We start from the raw sequence: 24,417 nt of genomic DNA, 5'->3' as shown, positions 1-24,417 counted from the left end.
TATGACTCAGAATATGGTATGTTATTGAATTCATTTATGACTCAGAATATGGTATGTTGTTGAATTCATTTATGACTCAGAATATAGTATGTTATTGAATCTATTCATGACTCAGAATATGGTATGTTATTAAATCCATTTGACTCAGAATATAGTATGTTGTTGAATTCATTCTTGACTCAGAATATAGTATGTTGTTGAATTCATTTATGACTCAGAATATGGTATGTTATTGAATTCATTTATGACTCAGAATATGGTATATTATTGAATTCATTTATGACTCAGAATATGGTACGTTGTTGAATTCATTTATGATTCAGAATATGGTATGTTATTGAATCTATTCATGACTCAGAATATGGTATGTTATTGAATCCGTTCATAACACAGAAGATAGTATGTTATTGAATCCGTTCATAACACAGAATATGGGATGTGAATGAATCCATTCCTGACTTAATACCAAGACTTTGTGATTGAATTTCTCCTCCAACTGTAACAATGGTTAGACTTCGAATGGGTTAACAAAGCGATCAAACAACATTTTTATTCAATTACACATTATTCCACTCTATTCATTGAGCGCTCTCACAGTTGATGCAAAATTAGCTTTGCATATGCAAATAGTTTCTGCATTCAGTTGGTACATTCATAAAACAATGATTTAAAAAGCTGTTCTTCAAATAAAAGTTTGAGCTTGTATAGTTTTTGTAACATCATAAAATGATGTGCATTATTCAGATAATAGTGGTCAATGGTGAGGTGACAGACAGCCCATGAATGAATTTCTACCTACTATTGTAAACTCTATATATATACTAAATAATAATAACACAAAATTAAAAAAATGACTGACAATAACTACAATTTTTTTTATCCTCTTTTGTTAACTCGCGGGTTCAAATATAAAATATATATAATCGTTAAGGTAATAGTTCAGTAATCAGTCAAAATGTCTCGTCTATTTATCTTAAAACAATTCATCTTGGCTTTAGAATCAAAGAAGGAAGCATGGAGTTTCTTAACAACATCCTTCTGCTGCTCTGACATAAGCGCTGACCAGACAACTGTGACATATCTAGGGCGAGTGAAAGAGCATCACGAGCGAATACTACAGCATTCAGATGGTTGGACTTCCCACGGGATAAAATACGCCAGAGTCAAGCATCTTCTTGGTGATTCTCATGAGTCGATAGAAGAGGTATTTGAAAAATCAGAAGCGGCAGCCGAAGGCAGCTTTCGAAAAACAAAGGCAAAGGAGCAGCATGGATGCTATTACCTGTCGATTAGAGAGTATGAAAAGGCTAAACACCAATTTGAAATGGTCCTTAAAGAAAATTCCCAATCCAACATAGCAAAAGGGGCTTTACATTGGATCAAGAACATCACGAGTCAACTACCCACAAGCTTTTGGACCGGCATAGAAGACTACAACCGTTGCTAGCAAGACAAACAAAACTGTTTACAACCCTCGAGACTAAATTTATAAACTTTTTATTTATTTATAGTTATTTATTTAAACTGTGGAGTTGGTAATACTAGGTTACAACCATCATCAACCATTATCTATTGTTATACTAAACACTACAATGGCTTATTAATTCATATTCTTTTATTCCAATGCACTAATAGATATGACTTAACAAAAATGTAAAAACTCTATAGAAGAATAGTATGATTAAAGAGTTATCAGCTCGTGAGACCCGTTTAGTCGTGATTGCCAAGCACCGCCAGCATCGAGTCACATCCGCCTGTGCCAGGTGTCAGTCGGTTTAGTTTAACCATGATGGAGATGCAGAGCTTTGCTTTGGCACTGGCAATTGGGCTTATCAGCTCGATCAAGTGTTGCTTTTCGACTGTAAGAATCAAACCAAAAAACTCATGTCTATTAACCCACACCGGTAATTGGTAACAATACGAAGTCATTAGGACCAAATTATTGAAGGTAGAGGCATGCATATAAATCCACAAAAATAAGTCTTTCATCCGAACAGTACATCGATGGTGGATAGCATTTGGAGAGTGTACATATTACATACAACACTGAGAGAGTGGTGTATGTATACATGCTAAAGCGAACATAACTAGTAGAAAATTTAAGGATTAGTTGATAACAAACAGTACAATGAGACAGCAATTCTTGCTTTACCAGAATTTTCTGGAGGATCACAGACCCTGGCAATTCTAACACAACTGATAAATGAGAAAGATTGCACTAACATTATAGCCAAGGTGCCAACAGTTCTACGTTAAATGCAAATTGTAAGTACATTGCACCCTCAGGATATGATTACCCTGATATACAATTTTATGTGCAGTGCACCCTCAGGATACGATTACCCTGATATACAATTGTATGTACAGTGCACCCTCAGGATACGATTACCCTGATATACTATTTTTTCACTACGAAGTTGAACATGGTGAGGTTTTCACCTCATCATACAAATTTTATTTCACTATATATGAGTTCATGAAAATTTTTGCTCGAGTTCAAATTTGGCAGTCAGTGTGCTTATTACGTGAGTGGAAATGAAAAAGACGCCGAAATGCAGTTGGCTGAAAACATTTTCACAATGATGACCGATTTCTTTCAGGTCGGCATTCCAAGTGGGAAATTTTGTGAAAAGTACATAAGCGAGAACAAATATTCATTTTTAACGTTATACTCACTTTTATTATAAACCTTTATTCAGCATACGTATATAACTACAAGTATCTATATTTAATTCATTAGCTATGGAATTTGAGACCGATACAAACGTTACAGGACGAAAGAAAAACAATTTCCATGACAACAAAGTTGGAGATCATAAATAAATAGGAAGAAGGCGCCCGCATTGTTAATACCGCTAAGGAATATGGTCGCAACCTATCAACAATTGCAACTATTATGAAAAACAAGAAATCCATTAAAGCAAGGAAAAAGTTACAACTGCCGACTTGAAGGAGTTGGAAGCAATGCACGGGATCAGCATTCAAGAGAAGCAACAATTGAGTGGCGAAGAAGTAGAAGAGACAGAAAAACCTATACAGGCAGAAATCAAGAAAGCTATAAGTTGGTATGAAAACCTTACTAAGTTCATTGAAAATAAACATCTAGAGAAGGTTCTCACATGCTGTATTATAAATAATGTTAATGAAAGGTGCAGGATCTCTGTTAGAGAAATTTTCAGGAGTCGTCAGAAACAGACTTCATTGGATAGATTTTTTTTCAAAAGAAAAGTTTTGAAAAGCACAGATGATAACAGTAAATCTAACACAAAAGCTAGAGATGAAAGCACACCTGAAGAAGTGCTATTAGATTAAGTATTTTTAAAGAATTTTTATTTCAAGTGTTTAATTTACTGAAGTGAACTGGTATATAAAAACAATGCCGTGCAAGGCATGTATAATATATATCATTATTTATCCTCTATGTGTGTCATGTTTTTTATGTTTTATTCATTTAATTTTGTTTTACTTTATTTCATGTTTTATTTATTTTATGTTTTATTTCATGATTAATTACGTTTTATTTATTTTATAAATGTTTTATTAGTTGTTTAATCATGTTTTGGCAGGCGGGCCTGTTTTCTACTACGTAAATACAAACCATTGTATGTATGTAACTCATATATAACTAGCTACTCAAGATAGTTGACACATTCACATTACCTTCTAGAACTTGCTAAAGCCCTGCCCTCTAGGGTATAAATACGTACAAGCTACAACCTTCTCTGGATCCTTTTATAAGCGTTAGCTAGCAATTGTCTGCTTTGCCCCAGCATTTACACTGCACCAGCAAGCATCCTCAATAAGTGATCAAGTACGTTATATTCTACATTGCACCAAGTTAGCTTGTTTTCTTTGAGCACTCTCTGCACCAGCAAGAAAACTGTGTCTTCCTGGCCATTTCTGTTTTTCAGGACTTGGATAAGGTAAAAAGTTTTTTAAACCTGTGGAAAAATTGGAGTTGCGATCCCTTTGACATCATTAAACAACTTCTTTTAGCCTGCTAAAAATTCTATTCCGTTATGTATTAACATTATTTTCAAGTTTACAGTAACATAATTAGCATCAATACGTTTTTGCCTCCTCTACTCTACTCGCTACATGTACCAGCCCAAGTCACATTACTCCAAAGGTATGTACAAACCAAAAAAATTTTTTTTCAATGGCCAAGTGTGCGAGGAGCCGCTTTCGAGAACTGCATCGCTTGGCCCTTCTTGTCAAATTACGTTGAAAAAGGTTTTAACAAGACACGCTTGTTCACAATATTATAGTGAACGGGAAGACCGAAACTGATTAGTGATAAAAAGTTAAAATTCAGGGAAATAATTGAAAATACATACTAAAACTTAGTTTTATGTTTGTGTTTAGTAAGCCAAATTTATTTGAAGTGAATTCAAGTTTTATGTTATACGTACATCTAGAAGATAAGAACTTCTTACCATACGTAATGCATTTGATTACATTGGTTTGTACATAGAATTACATAGAATTGTGCTTGAATTGGAACACAACTTCTGATAGCCTTCTTGGAACAAAACTTTCCTTGCTTAAAACACCAACAAAATGCGTTTAGCAACTCATATCACAAATTGGTCATTCTGGGTAACAAATAATTTTGCCTTTTTGTCAAATTCAAAGTTCATATGACACGTAAGAGTTTTTCCAACAAGAACCATTCCCTCGGATGTACATAATTCAGAATTGTTTTGGTTACATAATGAGTTTTAACCTTGAAAAAATACCGTAGCATCGTGCAAAAACTTCAATTTCCTTGACTAATGGCCTCCTTATGACCAGCTATAGTGACTGAGGTAGCCATGACAGATCTGATAGTGTTATCTGTTAATCCTAATGAAATCTGCTGAGTTAGGATTAAATACTAACCAGGCTTCCCTGGGGTCGCGTTGAACATGAGATCAACCTTGTGCACGACCTTGTTAAGCAACTCCAAAGAGATAATCTGCTTTATGTACCCATCAATCTGTGAGTGGTACTCCTCTACATCTATCATTGCTATCCTGCAAATGAGAGAAGTTTAGCACTTCTGCCCAAACTGCATGAATGATAGTTCAAGGAAAATGCTGGCAAACAGCAGCAGATTCGAAATAGTGACATAGACCAGGAAATAACAAAAGTAGAGATAAGAAAAAAGGGCACAGCTTTACACCTTGACAAAACTCTGCCTCGAAATAAGTACGCAATGGGTAATGGTTGCAAATGAGGGATATTAAAATTAAACCATAACTGCCACGAACAACTTTTATCATATATACTAGGTAAATCAGACATGCTGATTCTGATTTTGTAATCAAAATAAAGATTAGGCCACTAACTTTCAGAGTAATGAAGAACTTTTTATAGCGTTTTAATATCGGTCTCGAAAACAACACGATCGGCATAACAAGCTCCGCCCATAAATACTTGACGTAACCTAGCTTTTTAGGAACAGAAGTTACGTAGGGATGTTTAGACCGATTTAGAATAATAGAGATGGGTGTTTTAAAATCCATTAATATCTAAATTCAGCCTTAAAAATAATCTGTCTTTTCTGAAAGGTAGATAAGCTATTTAGCATTGCATATTTATAAAGCGCAATAACAACGCTAGCTCGTGATAAAACCGCGCTTTTTGAGCTCATTTTTCTCGGCGTCCAGCCCATTTAAACGGCATGTAACAAGCTGCGAGCAATTTTAAATAGTTTATATCCCTTTCATAAAAAACTGAAACTATTTTACAGGCTGGATTTAGATAATAATGGGTTTTAAGACACCCATCTCTATTATTCTAAATCGGACTAAACATTCCCAACTTCCGTTTCTGAAAAAGCTAGGTTTCGTCACATATTTATGGGCGGAGCTTGTAATGCCGATTGTGTTGTTTTTGAAACGGATATTGAAACGCTTTAAAAAAGCCTAAATGACTTTGAAGGTTAGTGGACTAATCTTTATTTTGAGTACAAAATCGGAATCAGCGTGTCTGATTTACCTAGAAAATACGATAAAAGTTGTTCGTGACAGTTATGGTTTAAGTACGTTTGTAGACATGGTCATGTATGGTTACACTTTAAGTTCTTAAAGAAAATGTGAATTTACTCAAAAACCTGTTTCCAAATAAGTTTGTGAGCACAAGTCAAGTTTTGAGAGCACAAGGCAAGTTTTGTGTCCACAAACAGAAATGTAAGAATAAGGTCTTGAACTAGTGACCCCTAAGAGAATATGATTAAACCACCAACCACTTGAAGCAGTTTCATACCTATAAGTCGGCTAACATATCAGCTGACTACCTCAGGTTACTAGAGGTTGGATGCAATACTGGGACACAGGCTAAATTTATAGGCATCAAACGTTTTATCCTCAAACATCTGACTTGTTAGCTAATTGTGAAATATTTTTATGGTGCCAATTTATGTTCTTGAATCCATTATAATTTCTGACAGCTGACCTTGATTAAACTCAGTCACGAAGATAACTTCCTAGTAAGTGACACTGATGTTAACACACTGAATCATGTTATAGGTTAAGCCTACTCCTGATCTGTTAATAAATAATACCATAAAAACTATGTTTTAATATAAAGGCTTGCTTCTTCCCAGTCAGTGGTAACATGAGCTGGTGAGAATAGTCAGAGATGTTGCGAGTGGGTAGGAGATGTTGTATAATGTTATACAATATATATACATGTATGTTATACAATATATATACATGTATGTTATACAATATAAATACATGTATGTTATACAATATATATACATGTATGTTATACAATATAAATACATGTATGTTATACAATATATATACATGTATGTTATACAATATAAATACATGTATGTTATACAATATATATACATGTATGTTATACAATATAAATACATGTATGTTATACAATATATATACATGTGTGTTATACAATATATATACATGTATGTTATACAATATATATACATGTATGCAATACAATATATATACATGTATGTTATACAATATATATACATGTATGTTATACAATATATATATACATGTATATTACACAATATATATACATGTATGTTATACTATGATTAACTGCATATGGTGAGGTTTGTTGAGATGGCCATCCTCCCAAACGTTGTAGAAAGTTTGTCACTATGTTTATAAAACCAACATGTTTTAGACACAGTCATTAGGCAAAGATCTAAACAACTTTCAAGATCTTAATAAAACTGAATAAAATTGAAGCACGATGCAAAATATAAAACCATAATGAAAACATGGGTTTAGTACATGATGATGGGTTTAGTACTATGACTGCCAAGTGTACAATGCTGCCTGGTACAAAATACTGTCATGTGCAAGATGCTGACAGTATATGATGCCGTCAGGTACAACAGCCTCTAGCTGCTGCATTGCCTAATCTTTCACCACATATGACATGCCTACCTTCCACTAAAATCTGGCTTTGGAATTTTTTTGAAGTCTGGCTTATGCACTTTGATGAGTTGTGGAGCGACAGGAGTGGGAGGGTTAACAACATCATGTTTTCCACCTAAAATGAAAAAGTAATTTTAGGATTTAAGCCCTTAAAGATGTGGTTGCGTCAAAAAGGTTGATTTAATGAAATTAGGACCAATAAAAGGCTAAAACATCAGCTACAATTTGATGTCATTTTTGTCTTTATAGACTAACCCTGTCCAAAGATATACATGTATGCGTTTGAATGAGGCCATCTTTTAAAAAGCTCAGATTCGGGCCAGTGCTTCATTCGTGACGTAACAAGTAATACATGTGAAAAGAGTCCACGAGCGATAAATATAAGATCTCTTCATTAGCCAATCATGAGCACAAAATTTTTATATAGGTCGTAATAAATGTTATCGCTCGTAAAATGGTTTGTCTGTGATTTCGAAGATTCTCATTGTTAGGGATTTTACTCTATTACTAGTTAGTTACGAGCATCGACTAGTAGTAGATTCTAGCAGCTACGTGCATCGACATCGATATCTAATTTACTGATTTAATTGACATCGTTAATTTACTGAATTACCGCACCGGCACATTTTATTGACGAACAACAGAATTGTAACAACGCTCAGTTCAGCGAAGGTGACTCAAAGTTTTCTGAGCGTCAGGTGATTGAAGATTGGGGCAGACAGGTTATGGTTAGAGCTGACAGGCGTCAACAGCGTTATGCTGTAGAGAAAGATAGGAGAATGGAGATAAATTTTGAGTGTCCTTTACATACAATGTAATGTATATTCTAAACTAACGGTAATAATTTTAGTACTCATGAATACATCTACTAATAAGTAAAATTATAACCTTTTGCTATCACGAATTATCGTTTCATAACTTTTTAATCGTTTCACAATTTTTATCGTTTCACCTAGTTATAACATATGCTTAAAATTTTTTTTGGAACTTTTTGCTAGTAAATTAGATTTATGACTAGAATTTATGTTCATTTTTCACTTGTAGAAAGTGAGGAACATCGAGTGATCAATGCTCATCTTTAAATCTCAGAAACAAATCTTCGAATCGTTGGCTTGGCGTACTTATGATTTTGTTAAACATTTATTCATTTTAAAAATTATACTCGCAATCTATCTAACTCTCAAATTGAAAGCTTTCAGTAGATAAGCGTTAAAACGACATATATATGAATTACATGTATTAAATTTGTTTTATTGTTACAGGATGTTTATGTGGCTCACTGGGGGAGCAGTCGTGTCGGTCTGGAAACTGCCATTAATGGGAAAGACAGACACAAATGTGTGCTGCACAAACCATAATATGTTTTGTTTGAGTTTGCTGCAGTAGATGAATTTGTCCTATTATCTGAGCTGAAACTATGTGAATGGCCACGACTTGGATGGATGTTTTTAATAAAATCTTTATGCTACGATGAAAATTTTTTGGCTGGTAAAAATTATATAATAAAATAATATCGTTGAAGACAATGCAAAACAAGAATTGCAGAACAAATTGAATACATTATAGCCCTGTTGCCATCTGTGCTGAAATCTTCTCCGATAGATGGATTTATGAAGTGTAATCAGAGCTGTATTGGCAGTTACTTCTGCATAGCTCGACTCAATTCCAACGAACCAAATACTCAATTCAAAAAATTTTATGCTCCACCGTACTAAGTGAAAACAGGTAAGTGCACAAACCGCCAACCAGGTGCAAGAATGGCTTTAGTAATCCATTGCCAGAACCGGTGGGTTAATTGATTTCAACGAAATTGACGCTGTTTTGCGTTCACTATTTCGGTCAACTCATAAAACCATTTGTTTTGTACTTGAATTAACTAATCGAATGTGACCAGTAAATTTTTTCTACAAATTGATACTGATAATGTCTAGATAACGTTGACTATACATCACTTTTTGGGATGCAGTTGGTTTCGCCATATATTCGAACATATGTTTTTCAAAGATGGCAGCGTGCTTATTTTGTTTCGTAGCTAGTTTCCAGTGTGTGTAGCAACTGAGAACTTAGCTGATACATAGATCGTGATGAATTAAGTTAACTCGACTACCTAATTACCATAGACCAGCAGAATCGTAGTCGGTACTCAGATGTTCAACAGCATTTAGAGGAAGCTAATATGATAAGCTTTTAAGTTCCTTTATTTGAGGCGTTTATAACATTCATAATAATGTATTTGTAGCTGGATTATAAATTTCATTCCAGCCAACATGAGTAAATACAAAATAAAATATATGCCAATAAAGCCGGGTAGGACTAGACTTTTATAGAAATAGCCGATGTGGATACGAGAGATAGAGACAGGTTGTATCACTCAATACATCCTTTTGGGCAAGTTTGGGCATGTTATTTTTGACCTGAGTGTTTTTACCGCGATCAATTTTCTTTGATTTTAATCTTCAACTATTTTGACAATGAGATCGCCTAACACAACAAACAACATATTAACTGATAGACAAAAAAATGCTTTCTTTTGAAATCAACTAAAATTTGATGCATTCACATCTTTAAGCATAAATACACCCCAGCACATACCTCGGCAACCCATATGGAAAAAGTTAACGCATGTAAAACAAATGGACAAAACGCTCAAACTTGGTCCAGGTCTATGAAAGAAGCCTTGCAGTTTGCCACCGGGTCGATGGGTTAAAAATGACAAAACTACAAATATTAGCAGCAAACTAAGATGATTAATACGAGCTTACACTATGGTACCTGGTGAAGGTATATCCAGGGTACCATAAAACAGTTGCTTTAAGTATGCTACAGAGAAAGCGTTATCACTTCCTTTTGAACTTAGTTATATGTTATGATGCAAACAAGAACATATGAATGAAAGAATAATGTCAGCCTGCACCATACATATACATATAAAGAATAGTAAGTAGTAAACTGTAACAAAGTTCTAAGTAAAACAAATGCTAGTAGATGTACATGTGATCAGGGAGAAACATGTTAGCAGATGTGCATGTAATCAGGGAGAAACATGTTAGCATATGTACATGTGATCAAGGAGAAACATGCTAGCAGATGTACATGTGATCAAGGAGAAACATGCTAGCAGATGTAAATGTAATCAGGGAGAAACATGCTAGCAGATGTACATGTGATCAAGGAGAAACATGCTAGCAGATGTAAATGTAATCAGGGAGAAACATGCTAGCAGATGTACATGTGATCAAGGAGAAACATGTTAGCAGATGTACATGTAATCAGGGAGAAACATGTTAGCATATGTACATGTGATCAAGGAGAAACATGCTAGCATATGTACATGTAATCAGGGAGAAACATGTTAGCATATGTACATGTAATCAGGGAGAAACATGCTAGCATATGTACATGTAATCAGGGAGAAACATGTTAGCATATGTGCATGTAATCAGGGAGAAACATGCTAGCAGATGTACATGTGATCAAGGAGAAACATGCTAGCAGATGTACATGTGATCAAGGAGAAACATGCTAGCAGATGTACATGTGATCAAAGAGAAACATGCAAGCAGATGTACATGTGACCAGGGAGCAAAAAGATAGCTCTATAGAGTTGAAGCAAAAGTTATTTTTGCGCTTTTGTTTGCACCCATAGATATATAAATATATATATATATAGATTTATATAGAGTAATGTCACGCTTCTCTAGCATAGTGCTCTATTACTAGAAGTAAGAGCTAAAATATAAAACAAGTAAGAGATGACTAAAAATGAGTTTTTGTTACTAATAGTTTCATGTACAGAGTACAATCATCAGACAATAACTCATACTAAAATAACTCATACTAAATTGCCAACAAGCTAATGTTTCACTATTATAATGATGAGAGATTCTATCTCACCAACATAGAGTGATGTTGGGTGTATCATGTGTCACTACTGATTAAATGAAAAAGAAAGATGCTTTTATAACTTTGAAAGACCACAAGGAGAACTTCACCAGTGATCCCAGTGCCAGGTTGATCAACCCTATAAAATCTGAAATCGGAAAAATTAGTAAGCAGCTGCTAGAAAAGATCAATAAATGTGTAATGGAAAAATCTGGTGTCAACATGTGGAGAAATACAACATCGGTAATAGACTGGTTCAGGAGCAACAGCAAGAAAGGTATGAACTTTATCTCATTTGATGTCGTTAACTTTTACCCTTCAATCACATTAGACCTAATGAACCAAGCACTAGACTATGCGACAGGTTTTACCCCAATAGATGCTGACACAAGAAACATAATTACACATGCTAAAACATCTGTGCTTTACAATTACTGGATAAAAAAACAGTAGAGACAGCTCTTTCGATGTAACAATGGGGTCATATGATGGTGCCGAGACCTGCGAGCTGATTGGATTATTTATGTTGCATAAGATCAGCAGCAAATATGACAACAACTTTGGCTTATACCGGGATGACGGCTTGGGAATGGTTAGGTGCACCCCCAGACATGCTGAGAAGATAAAGAAAGAACTCTGTGCAATATTTAGCAAGTATGCTTCAAAATAACTATAGAGGCAAACAGAAAAGTTGTGAACTTTTTGGACATCACACTCGACATCAACCAGAACACGTACAAGCCTTACAATAAACCAAACAACGTCCCTCGTTATATACATACCCAATCAAACCACCCGCCTCAGATATTAGAGAACATACCAGACTCCATCAACAAGCGCCTGTCCGCTATATCATCAAGTGAGACTGTATTCAAAGAAACAGTTGGCATATATCAAGAGGCCTTAAACAAAAGCAGATACCACCATAGACTGGTATACACTCCAACTCAACACAGCAACCGTAAAACTAACAGAAAAAGAAATATCATATGGTACAACCCACCGTTCAATGCTGCGACGAGTACACATGTAGGCCGTGTTTTTATAACTATGGTCCGCAAAGTATTTTGTAAAGGCCACCCACTCAGAAAGATATTCAATGAAAATACCTTAAAACTCAGCTACAGCTGCATGGGAAATATCAGCAACATCATAGATAGTCATAATAAACGACTAATTAAGAGTGCAGCAAATAAAGATGCCATCACAAGAACAACCTGTAACTGCAGAAGAGCGGAGGAATGCCCGCTGGAAGGACATTGCCTGTCCAGTAGCATCATCTACCAAACGACTGTTACAGATGCTAACCAACAAAACCAGTCATATATTGGACTTTGTGAGACAACGTTTAAGGCTCGCTACTCTAACCACAGAGCAACATTTAATGACACCAACAAGAGAAATGAAACCAGCCTTAGCAAACATATATGGGAGCTAAAAGATCGCAACATCGCGTATGACATTAAATGGAGCATCGTCAAGCAATCTGCTGCATACAACAACACTTCTAATCTGTGCAACTTGCGCCTGCTTGAAAAATATTACATTATTATGCACCCTGAAAAGAGACGTCTGAATAAATGACAGGAAATAATATAAACCTGCAGACATGATAGAAAATTTCTTTTAGCTGACAGTATTACATAAACACTCTTTGTATTTTTATTTATTTATTTTTTTGGTAAACTTTGTTTTTGGACCATAACTTTTAGAAGCTATCTACCTCATATGTAAGCTACAGGCTTGTACCCTGATTTTAATATTTTAATCTTTTAATGATGCAGTTTTGAATGTGAGCCCTAACGTTGGAAATAGGGTAGTCATTTTAGTATGAGTTATTGTCTGATGATTGTACTCTGTACACGAAACTATTAGTAACAAAAACTCATTTTTAGTCATCTCTTACTTCTTTTATATATAGATTTATATATCTATATAAGGTTATATATCTATGTTTGCACCTTAGAAATGTTTAGCAAGCTGTTCGCCTTACCAGGAGTTGACAGCAAAAGAGACTTCTTTGACTTGACACTTCTCATAGCTGTGGCAGACGCCCTGCACACAAGAATACATATATCACATAGAAACATGAGATTACCGCCATGGCGGAGGCCCCTCGCACAAGAATTGTTTAATACATCAAAATGAGAAGGTGGCTCATTACAACTCTCTCTGACCATTCCTTTTCTTTAGCTACATATAATATTCACAACTCACATAAGTGTACTATAAATCTGTGATATGTTTATGGTAGAGAGGACCCCTAACTTATACCTCCACTACACCATAGACCACCAGGTAGGAAAGCATCACCAGTGGAGAGCTATACAGAGGCACAATGTGACGCATATTCTGTTGGTAGAACAGAGGAATTCAAATTGAGACACTCACCTTGGCAGATTGCTTGGAGTCTTTTTAGTGCTTGATCTTTTAGAAGCCTTGGTGATGAGGAAGTCATTGTCTAGTCTCTCATACATGTATTCAAGAGGCAGATAATCCGCCAACCTAGGTGTTCTAATCTCTCCATCATCTTTGGACGTTCTGAAATAGTGTAACCAAACCTTACTGATAGCGATATACGGTAGAGAGATTCCACCGGCTTCTCTATGGTAAAGATATTTTTCTTACAACTATCAATGATGGTGAAATCTTGAAAGTGAGTTGGTGAACTCACTGAGAACTATCAACTAATCAGTAGGCACGCATGATATACCTAACATCACTCTATGTTAGTGAGATAAAATATCTCATCACTATAACAGTGAAACATTAGCTCGACTTTCTACTTTAACATGAGGCTGGCAGAGACACACAGTTTTACCGTGAGAACGCTAGAGTGACGGTGTAGTTGTGAAATATCTTGTTTTCAAATAAAAATTTCCTATAATCGAGAATCTAGATGAATAACGAATGTTTAGAGTTCAATAATAAAATATTTTTAAAACTATTTCACTCGTGTGAACAGAAGCCTAATTAGCATTAGGTTTATACATCATGTGACAGCGTGAAGTTAATCACACATTTTTGCCTACGGGATTCTTTGAAAACACCAAATGAAGATAAGAGATGAAGAACTCGAATCCCTGAGAGAAACAAGGTCAGACAGGAAATTAGAACCTAGCCTTAAGCCTATATAAACTAACCGTGGAAGTGTCACAGGCGTCTGAGATTCTTTCATTCTGCCCTCTGCTAAAGGCTCATCTGAAATTACAATGTAAGACCGTGCAATTCATTTGATTCTGACATAGCTTATTCTTGCATACACCAACATGTAATATAAGCCTTGCGCATTACAACGGCTACTATCATAATTATACAGGTCATAACATGAGCAGAATAACATAACAGATACAGAAGCGGCAAAGAAGTGGACGCAGCAAGCTAAATATATCTGATATTTAGGAATAAGAATATTCATGAAGTGCATTGAACCAGTAATCAATAAATGTAATCATTGAACCATTAATGCATTGAATCAGTAACCAAAACAATAAAGATACAATAAGTGTTCTTACTCGCTAGGTTCTCAATGCACTTCAGAGGTGTAACAAGCTTTTCCTTACAAGTTTCATCTGTAGGCATTACCTTCTTCCTAGGGGTGTCTACTGTAGAAGCCAATCCAGATTGTTTTCTGTAAGAATAGATGCTGCAATCGCTAGTCAATCTAAACACTGAGAATTTCCAATTCATGCACTAATACTAAATGTTTGCATTAGATCCTTGCTATGAATGTAACAGTGAGCACCAGAATTACCTGTCCCACTCATGTGGGAACTGGTGAAGGCTTATTTAGACTACGCGTAACAGGCTGAATATGAACATGCCTAGTGTATAGCCAGTCAGAGTTAGATTGAGAATTATATAGCCCCGTTTAGAAACTGACCCCCATCATGACCGTAAGACGCTCGCTGTGAATCTTTGCTCACTTGAGTATCACAGGCTAAATTCTGTTGCCAACAAGCACGCATTAAGCAGTCTTTACATTAAAAAAGTACTGGTTACCATTGTACTAATGTTAAAGGTTGACTTGCAATAAAATTCACATTACAGTTATTTGGTATCAAAAGATTCACCATGTCTTACTCTGCTGTGATGTAGGTGCCAAATATGTGGGAATGTGAATACAAGCTCTTAAAAGCTCAAAAACGAACAGTTAATCGCAGCCACCACGAGACAGCCGTAGTTTGGATTCCCTTTCCAAAACAGCTCAAATGGGACGTAGCTGTACAAGATGGCTTCTGTTTACACTTTCAGCAACCTCATTTGTTGAAATATTTTCACAAATATACTTCACGCATTTAATAAAACCCTGTCTATTGTCCTTACGCGTCTATTTTATCGTCATTGCAATGCTGTCATTTTTAGCATTGATATCTCAAAACCTACAGTAAAAATTCATTTAATTTTTTAACCTTAGCTCGAAGGAGTGCATATCATCCTCTGATACACACGACAAGCCTGTTCGTCACTTGTTATAGTCGAAAAATGCTGCAGAAACTATTCGCGCCATTTGGCAAGAAGTATGGGTCACAGGATCAGATTACGACTAGATGATTAGACCAAGTCGAAACAAAACTGCAAAGTAGCGAGCGTCTATATTTGATACGGGCTCTTCGGTAAAACTCGAAGTGTTTGTCATAAACTAGTGCTACAAGAAGTTTTATATTGAGCTTTTTATTGGCCTTTCAATTTACGTGAGAAGATCATGTGACAAAACAATAACCAAATGTAATGACTATGTCAGAGAAATAAACTGATTTTAATCTACGGCGGTTTCGTGATGGCAGCGATTAACTGTTCGTTTTTGAGCTTTCAAGAGCTTGTAATCACATTTCCACATATTTCGCACCTACAACACAGCAGAGTATGACATGGTGAATCTTTTGATATCAAATAACTGTAATGTGAATTATGTTGCAAGCCAACCTTTAAACCATAACTGCCACGAACAACTTTTATCGTCTTTACTAGGTAAATCAGACATGCTGATTCCGATTTTGTAATCAAAATAAAGATTAGGCCACTAACTTTCAGAGTAATAAAGGATTTTTTATAGCGTTTTAATATCGGTCTCGAAAACAACACGATCGGCATAACAAGCTCCGCCCATAAATACTTGACGTAACCTAGCTTTTTAGGAACAGAAGTTACGTAAAGATGTTTAGACCGATTTAGAATAATAGAGATGGGTGTTTTAAAATCTATTAATATCTAAATCCAGCTTTAAAAATAATATCAGTCTTTTCTGAAAGGTAGATAAGCTATTTAGCATTGCATATTTAAAAAGCGCAATAACAACGCTAGCTCGTGATAAAACCGCGCTTTTTGAGCTCAATTTTCTCGGCGTCCAGCCCATTTAAACGTCATGTAACAAGCTATGAGCAATTTTAAATAGTTTATATCCTTTTCATAAAAAACTGAAATTTATTTACAGGCTGGATTTAGATAATAATGGGTTTTAAGACACCCATCTCTATTATTTTAAATCGGACTAAACTTTCCTAACTTCCGTTTCTGAAAAAGCTAGGTTTCGTCACATATTTATGGGCGGAGCTTGTAATGCCGATTGTGTTGTTTTCGAAACGGATATTGAAACGCTTTAAAAAAGCCTAAATGACTTTGAAGGTTAGTGGACTAATCTTTATTTTGAGTACAAAATCGGAATCAGCGTGTCTGATTTACCTAGTAAATACGATAAAAGTTGTTCGTGGCAGTTATGGTTTAAAGGGCAAGAGGGCAACAATCAATGATCTTTAGTGCCCAGCTTTAATGACCAATATAAATCCATCAGTCTTAGTGAAAGCGATTGGTGAGTTGGAAAGGCACTAAGCGAAGGATGTGTGTATACAAGAGAAGTGCTGATTTAGAATTTACACAATCTTCTAACCAATCTGTGTAAAAAAACTAAAACTTAACCTACTGGCTAAGCAAAGAACGAGACAAATCAGATCAATAATGCTTCAATTCACTCGTATTAAATGATACAAAAATGATGAATTCTTGCAAAGTTACATAGATGTGTTAACTAACATAGATGTGTTAACTAACATATATGTGTTAACTAACATAGATGTGTTAACTAACATAAATGTGTTAACTAACATAGATGTGTTAACTAACATAGATGTGTTAACTAACATAGATGTGTTAACTAATGTAGATGTGTTAACTAACGTAGATGTGTTAACTAACGTAGATGTGTTAACTAACGTAGATGTGTTAACTAACGTAGATGTGTTAACTAACGTAGATGTGTTAACTAATGTAGATGTGTTAACTAACGTAGATGTGTTAACTAACATAGATGTGTTAATATGTGTGTCAACGTAGACTATTTTGCAGCTTGCCAAAAGCAAAACTGACCAAGGATCCATATTGGCTCTAAACACTTGATGGAAGTTCGACACATTTCCAAATGTAGCTTCGACAAAACATACACACTGTGATGTCAAGCCTTGGGCGATTACTGGCGCTAGAGCGTTCATACTTAGATGTCTATGACAAAACTTTGCCATAAATTATTTCTAACATATGATATATCAGAATGCTGTTGCATATACCAAAGAATATGCTACATTATATCTACTATATAAATAATGTTTGTGTCTGATGTACAAACATGGTAGGGGGAGACAAGAAGTGGGCGCAGCAAATATTAGAAGAGAAAGCATTATGAGAAACTCCATACGTTATTGTATACTGGTCAATCTTATCTGTAATTTCTGTCAGCAATCTTTGTTTCTGATCAAGCAAAGTATTCATCATAGCAATAGCTTTTTCCATGCGCGTGTTATGCCTCTTTAGTCTTGTGAGTTCTGTCTCCAAAGTAACCTGCCAAAAGCATGGCTTGTACTAAAATGTTATTTTCAATATATATAAAACTTAGAAAAAATTGAAGCTCGAAATCTAACCAGCTTCACCATAAACCAAGTGTTTTCATACTTTTCTTGAAATTATATTTTAAAACGTTTTGCAGAGTAGACTAGATGTACATTATACTAGCATCTGATAAAAACAGAGAATCAAACTTGAACTTGACTAGTTTAGAGGATTGCGTAGGTAAAATCACATGCTTAGTAAACTGACATAAGGGTATGAATGGCCAAATAATGAGAGAAATGAAAATATTTAGATAACAAACTTTCTAAAAGAATAGCTCTAATTTGTGTTATCAACTGTGAATAACAAAGACAGACAATCACTGTTTCCATGACACAGATGATGCAAATTTGGGGTTGTGCGCACGTTGAATTACTGTGCTAAGAGTGTTTCAACGGACATTTACATGTTGTGGATTAAAGGGGCTCTTTGTTAAAAAAGATAAGGATTTTTATGCCAGAGGTCATACCGGAGCATTTGGAACCGCTCAAATCGAAATAAGATTGAAGTGTGGAAAATGCTTAAAATTGAATAGCTTATACGGCATTCTCTTGCACATCCAAAAGTGCCATTTCCATTCTTCGCAAACATGAAACATTCGGTAAAAATTTATGAATAACAAAACTCGCCTGACTTCCAAATTTTTGCTGTTTCCATCTTGTGGATGATGCAAACTTGTGGATTAACTGGGTCATGGGAACACAGTGAATAATAACCGGGTCATGGGAACACAGTGAATATTAACCGGGTCATGGGAACACAGTGAATATTAACCGGGTCATGGGAACACAGTGAATATTAACTGGGTCATGGGAACACAGTGAATAATAACCGGGTAATGGGAACACAGTGAATATTAACCGGGTCATGGGAACAAAGTGAATATTAACCGGGTCATGGGAACACAGTGAATATTAACCGGGTCATGGGAACATAGTGAATATTGTCCTGATTACCAATCAGATGTGGATTAACCGGGTCATGGGAACACAGTGAATATTGTCCTGATTACCAATCAGATAACAAATTTCAAACAAACTCATTCAATACATGCCACAACTATGAGTGTTCCCATCAGTGTACCTGGAGTGATGACGTTTCTTTATTCAGCCTATCTAAAGTACGAGCAGGCTGTCTTGCAGTCGAGTCACTAAGTTTTTCGCCAAGCTCGATGTATTGTTTATCAAACTGCTTTGCGATACTTGAGAGTCGCTCAAACACGTCGTTATTACTAGCCATGCTTCTTAGGCTGAACTGTGATCTAATAAAGTAACAATATATTCATTGTATAGACCACTGTTTTCACTATTATTGAGCAAAAGATACAGTAATACCTCAATATACAAAGAAAATCTATTTTGATATTTGTTTTATATGTTGATGTCATAAAACTTCGGAGCACATATTCATAGAAAATATATCAAAACTCATATAAACCATTCTACAGCTCAAGAACTAAAAGTGATAAATAGTTACACAGCATTAAACAGATGCATTATATATATATATATATAATTATATAAACACTAAATTATATGTAAGATACTAAGATAATAAAGTAGTGGTCTATTTGTTGTAACATCACGTTTACATTAAATGCATACAAACTGAGGCATAGCTTCAAAGATGCAGGAGATAGAGACAGGAGATAGATGGTGTGTAGGTAGAGATAGATGGGTGTGTAGGTAGAGATAGACGGTGTGTAGGTAGAGATAGACGGTGTGTAGGTAGAGATAGACGGTGTGTAGGTAGAGATAGACGGTGTGTAGGTAGAGATAGACGGTGTGTAGGTAGAGATAGACGGTGTGTAGGTAGAGATAGACGGTGTGTAGGTAGAGATAGACGGTGTGTAGGTAGAGATAGATGGTGTGTAAGTAGAGATAGACGGTGTGTAGGTAGAGATAGATGGTGTGTAAGTAGAGATAGATGGTGTGTAGGTAAAGGATGGTGTGTAGGTAGAGATAGACGGTGTGTAGGTAGAGATAGATGGTGTGTAGGTAGAGGTAGATGGTGTGTAGGTAGAGATAGATGGTGTGTAGGTAGAGATAGATGGTGTGTAAGTAGAGATAGACGGTGTGTAGGTAGAGATAGATGGTGTGTAAGTAGAGATAGACGGTGTGTAGGTAGAGATAGACGGTGTGTAGGTAGAGATAGATGGTGTGTAGGTAAAGGATGGTGTGTAGGTAGAGGTTGCGATATAGCCACAGAACTAGTGATATAAAATCAAAACTTTAAATCAGATTTTAAAACTAACAAAAGAAGAAATAAAATTTTGTTGAACACATTTCAAGCAACATAGCGTCCAACTACATAGAGAATCATTTTCATTGATTTACAACCTGCTGATATGGTATGATGGACATTTTTAAGGTCGAGTCAATTAATTGCTTAAAACTTACTATGTAGGCCGTGGCAAAAACTTTGCACACTGAGGGATAACAAGTCGAAGTATCCTTATTTACATCATGCTTAACCCTTTCGCAGGCAAGTTTTTTGGGCTATTTGAGACCTCCTGGGCAGATTAATTTTTCACAAAATGATTTTACAAAAATCACTGATGCTCTTTTATTTATGATATTGTATATGCGTATTATGTTTTTATTATACAGGTAAATACAAATAAACATTTGTAAGTCGAATTCTTACATAATTGTTTCTCTAGCTATAGTAATTTTAGAAGCATTTGCCCTTGCAGAGGCCTACACCACAGTCTTGACATCATGTGCTTATTATTGTTCCTCTATAGCTTTGGCTTTGCATATAGCTTTTGGAGGACGCCATGACAGTAAAAGAAAATTGTTGCACTCTGGGAAAATATTCAGAAAGCAGTAACAGAAGCATAAACAAGCTGCAAACCAAAATCTCCATTTTATTCCAATACGTTTTTATTTCGGATTTTTCGTTCATTTAGTATTTCAAAAACAACCGTTTTTTTCTCCAAACACAGCTAATTTTCTGGTTGCTAATAGAGATCAATATATTTTAGTTTACCATTAATAAAAAAAATTAAATAAAAAAGCGTAATAAGCTAACCAGAAATCAATTCATAAAAAACGTTCGCGTGGCGACATAATAGTCGCTCTGTCCATTGGCGTCAGTATTGCGAAACGACAATAATGTCGCTATGCCTGCAAAAGGGTTAACAATGCAAGAATTATAAAAAGCAACAAAAAGGTTCTAGTAAACTCATAGGCAGATTCACAGCGGCTCAAAGAACTCGTTCACCTAAAGTCACATGAAATTATTTTGGACACAAAAACAATAAAATTCATATACTTTTATTGTGTTTATATGTGTTTACTAGCCAAATGCCAAGCGTTGCACAGGTATAAAAATCAGGTTATAAACAGCGACAGGTAATGTAGTTGCCTGCCACTTGCCATTAGCCTGGTACATTGCCAATGACTAATTTGAGTACATTACTATGCTACTATTCGCATTGCTAAACTCACCAATAATAGCCGTGAGAGCAAGCTTTAGTGCTATGCGTATTTCAACCGACATAACGACTAATGGGTAAGATAATCAAATCCAGCGCCAAGTGGATATTTCATTGTTGAATTTCAATGGCTACATTTGGACACATCGAATGATGGACTTAGAGATTTATATGTATAGACTAGCTGTGCTACCCGGCGTTGCCCGGGTAATAAAAAAGTCTTTGGACAGAAAATTGATTTGTATTTAACATATAACAACATTTGCCATTATAACTTTCAAACTACATATCATGAGAAAAGTATTTAGTGTAATTAAAATAATTTAAGACAGAAAATAATAAAAACTAAAGGTTTTCAAACTTTGTCGAACAATTTTTAAACTTTATATCATGAGGAAAATGTTTTGTGCAGGTCAAATCAATTAAAAAAATAAAACGACTATAAAAGGGTTTAGATATAAATGTGAAATAATTAGCAAGTAATAGCTAAATTAAGTCGGTTTTGCTGCAATTACAATAGAAGATGATTCTGTAATGATACAATTAATATAAACTAAGAAAACAAACTAAAAATCCTGAATTTGTTGAATTAATAATAACAATTCTTGCATAGAAGTGCGTGTGTATAAAAAAGGTCACTGTTCCACTATCCATCAAAACTTTGAAAACGACGATACTGGTACCTCTCGATACCAGTACAAATGTAAAAATGAGATATGGTACTGTCTTTGTCTGACTGAGCGGAGAGATAATATCGAGGCTTTCCCACAGAGACAATATAATTGTCCGCGAGAGAAGAAGTGGTTTTTGACCCCAGATATAGTAATTGAACCTTACGAAAAATATTTCTCAACAGAGGTATAATAACGCTTATCCGCATTGGTAAAATGATCAGTGTGCACTATAGCTATATCTATAGCCATAATGGCAGAAAGATCTACATATTTTGAAATATATATAACGATGGCGCTTCTACTGCGTTGCCAATTTTATTGGTATGGATTAAAGAGAAACTCTCTGAATCTCAAAACAGTTTCTTCGGAAGTGACGGATGCGATATACATTATTACAATTATAAATATAATAGTGTTTGAACCATTAACAAAGCGAATGCCTTAGGAATATCAAGCTAAATTTAGATAATTTTAAATAAATTTAAACCAAATAGCATTCATACCCTATATAAATGTGCACATACCGAATGGTAAAACTAGCAGATTGTTAGATAACTTATTCTTGTTTGTTACTATTGTCTTAGTTTTTATAAGCAGTAGAAAAGACATGTGTTTTAAGCTTGACTTCAAAATGCATTGATAATCCTTAATAAAATAATTTTACCGATATTTATATCATCGCAAACATTGACAATTAGTTTGCAACTGCGAGTAGCTCATACATGTGTATGCATGTGTACACACGATTGCACCTTTATGTACACCTAATAAGTACTCCTACAATTGCATTTTTTTTGCAAGCTGCTGCCTCTTCCACCTATTTAGAACTGTGTTTAACTGATTGCTTATAGTTTAGTTATTATGTTAATCAAACCAAAAAGACTCCAGCATCGTAGACATGCTACTGCGAGCTCTAAAAGGTTCTTTGAGACAGACAGAAGAAACTGAGCTTTTGTGTATTTGATGACCCTTATAAGAATATGTATTCGGGATTTAGAATCAAACTCAAATTTCAGTCTATAAAATTTAGTTCGTTCAACTGGAAATATTTGATATGTGTGTAGAGCTTTAAGGAGAATGAGCAGCCATTTAGTTTTTTGCTAGAAGAGACAGCGCCAGCTCGAGCAAATTTAAGCATTACACCATAAGAGTGAAGAGATGTGCCTTATTTGTGTAGCGGAGTTTTTAGGGTTAAACTAGCCTGAAGATATGATCAGTAAGTTTTTGTACTTTTTGCTAAGCAGGTAAAGTGGGTAGGCCTACCTGTCTGTTTTCATTCAGCGTGACCAATATTAACAGCGAGATTTAGTTAAGAACCTATATTAATCAAAACAAGAAATTTTTAATAAATTATCTCTTCAGGTAGCAAGTGATCTAGACATTTCTTTCTTCAGCAAAAAAAGAAATGCCTGGGTCAATGCAAAGTTTGTTGTGTATGCTGTGTGTATATTTATGACCTCATCAGTACCACAGACTACAGTTGGTAAAAACACTTGTCAGTAACTACAGTTGAACGTGAATCCTCTGATGCCAAGGTTTTCGTGAAGAGTTCAACTCTAGCATGGGTACTATGTAGTGGCAGTGAACTCGAGTGCTTTTTCGATGTAGTTGCAGATGAGCGGTCCTAGCATATTTTGGCACCAATCACACTGTTCATTTTCTTAGTCTGCACTATTGCACAAGCATGAATAGTTGATAACGCGCAATCATTACGTATCACAGAGGCAATAAGCGTAGCATAGTCCGTAAAAAAATTAAAGATGGCCGAGTTTCAGAATTTGTATCCCAATTTTAGCCATATTGACAATCCCATACCTATGAAAAAACAATCGAGTGTTGGTATAACCGCTGGGCACATCAATACATACAATGTGGCCATGCACAAATGGTTAAAAACGCAAAAAAATGATCGATCGTTCACAAGGAGAGTCCCGTTTATTATTCGACTTGAAATGCTAATTCAAAGCTAGTGAGCGAATATTTCTTTCGTACCTTACAATTTCTGCACTTCTTTGTTCACCCTTTACACTGTCGGGTTATCCGTACATTTCACGAGAATTACCTAGTTTACTAAACGTTTGCGACAAAAATTCTAAAATGTTTGTTTGGAGAGGCATCGCGAATCTTGAAAAGACCTTAG

General features: G+C 35.2%; 1 protein-coding gene across 2 annotated transcripts; it reads right to left on the bottom strand.

Annotated features, from left to right (window-relative positions):
• Positions 1–1,602: 1,602 nt before the first annotated feature.
• LOC137408532 (uncharacterized) lies at positions 1,603–24,417 on the bottom strand. Of its 2 annotated transcripts, none has more exons than XM_068095090.1 (10): positions 24,270–24,417; positions 19,248–19,425; positions 17,974–18,116; positions 14,801–14,916; positions 14,429–14,486; positions 13,677–13,826; positions 13,279–13,340; positions 7,413–7,518; positions 4,882–5,015; positions 1,603–1,859 (listed from the first exon to the last, which is right to left on the bottom strand). In XM_068095090.1, exons 2-10 carry the CDS (start codon positions 19,401–19,403, stop codon positions 1,711–1,713), a joined length of 1,074 nt encoding a protein of 357 aa, XP_067951191.1. In that variant the 5' UTR covers positions 19,404–19,425; positions 24,270–24,417; the 3' UTR covers positions 1,603–1,710. The 2 variants fall into 2 exon arrangements, with proteins under 2 accessions (XP_067951191.1, XP_067951193.1); XM_068095092.1 differs by lacking the exon at positions 24,270–24,417 and adding an exon at positions 24,093–24,222.

Source organism: Watersipora subatra, chromosome 11, assembly GCF_963576615.1.
Source record: "Watersipora subatra chromosome 11, tzWatSuba1.1, whole genome shotgun sequence".
In the NCBI taxonomy this organism is placed as follows: Eukaryota; Metazoa; Bryozoa; class Gymnolaemata; order Cheilostomatida; family Watersiporidae; genus Watersipora; species Watersipora subatra.
Note: the sequence above shows the minus strand (reverse complement) of the source record. Positions and strands in the feature narration are given on the sequence as shown.

Excerpts from the sequence above, each read along its gene's own strand:
- LOC137408532 (XM_068095090.1), bottom strand. The coding sequence starts at position 19,403 with ATGGCTAGTAATAACGACGTGTTTGAGCGACTCTCAAGTATCGCAAAG. Across the intron at positions 13,827-14,428 it reads ACGCCTGTGACACTTCCACG|AACGTCCAAAGATGATGGAG; the intron begins GTTAGTTTATAT and ends ACACTATTTCAG. Across the intron at positions 7,519-13,278 it reads TCTTTTGCTGTCAACTCCTG|GTGGAAAACATGATGTTGTT; the intron begins GTAAGGCGAACA and ends TTTTCATTTTAG.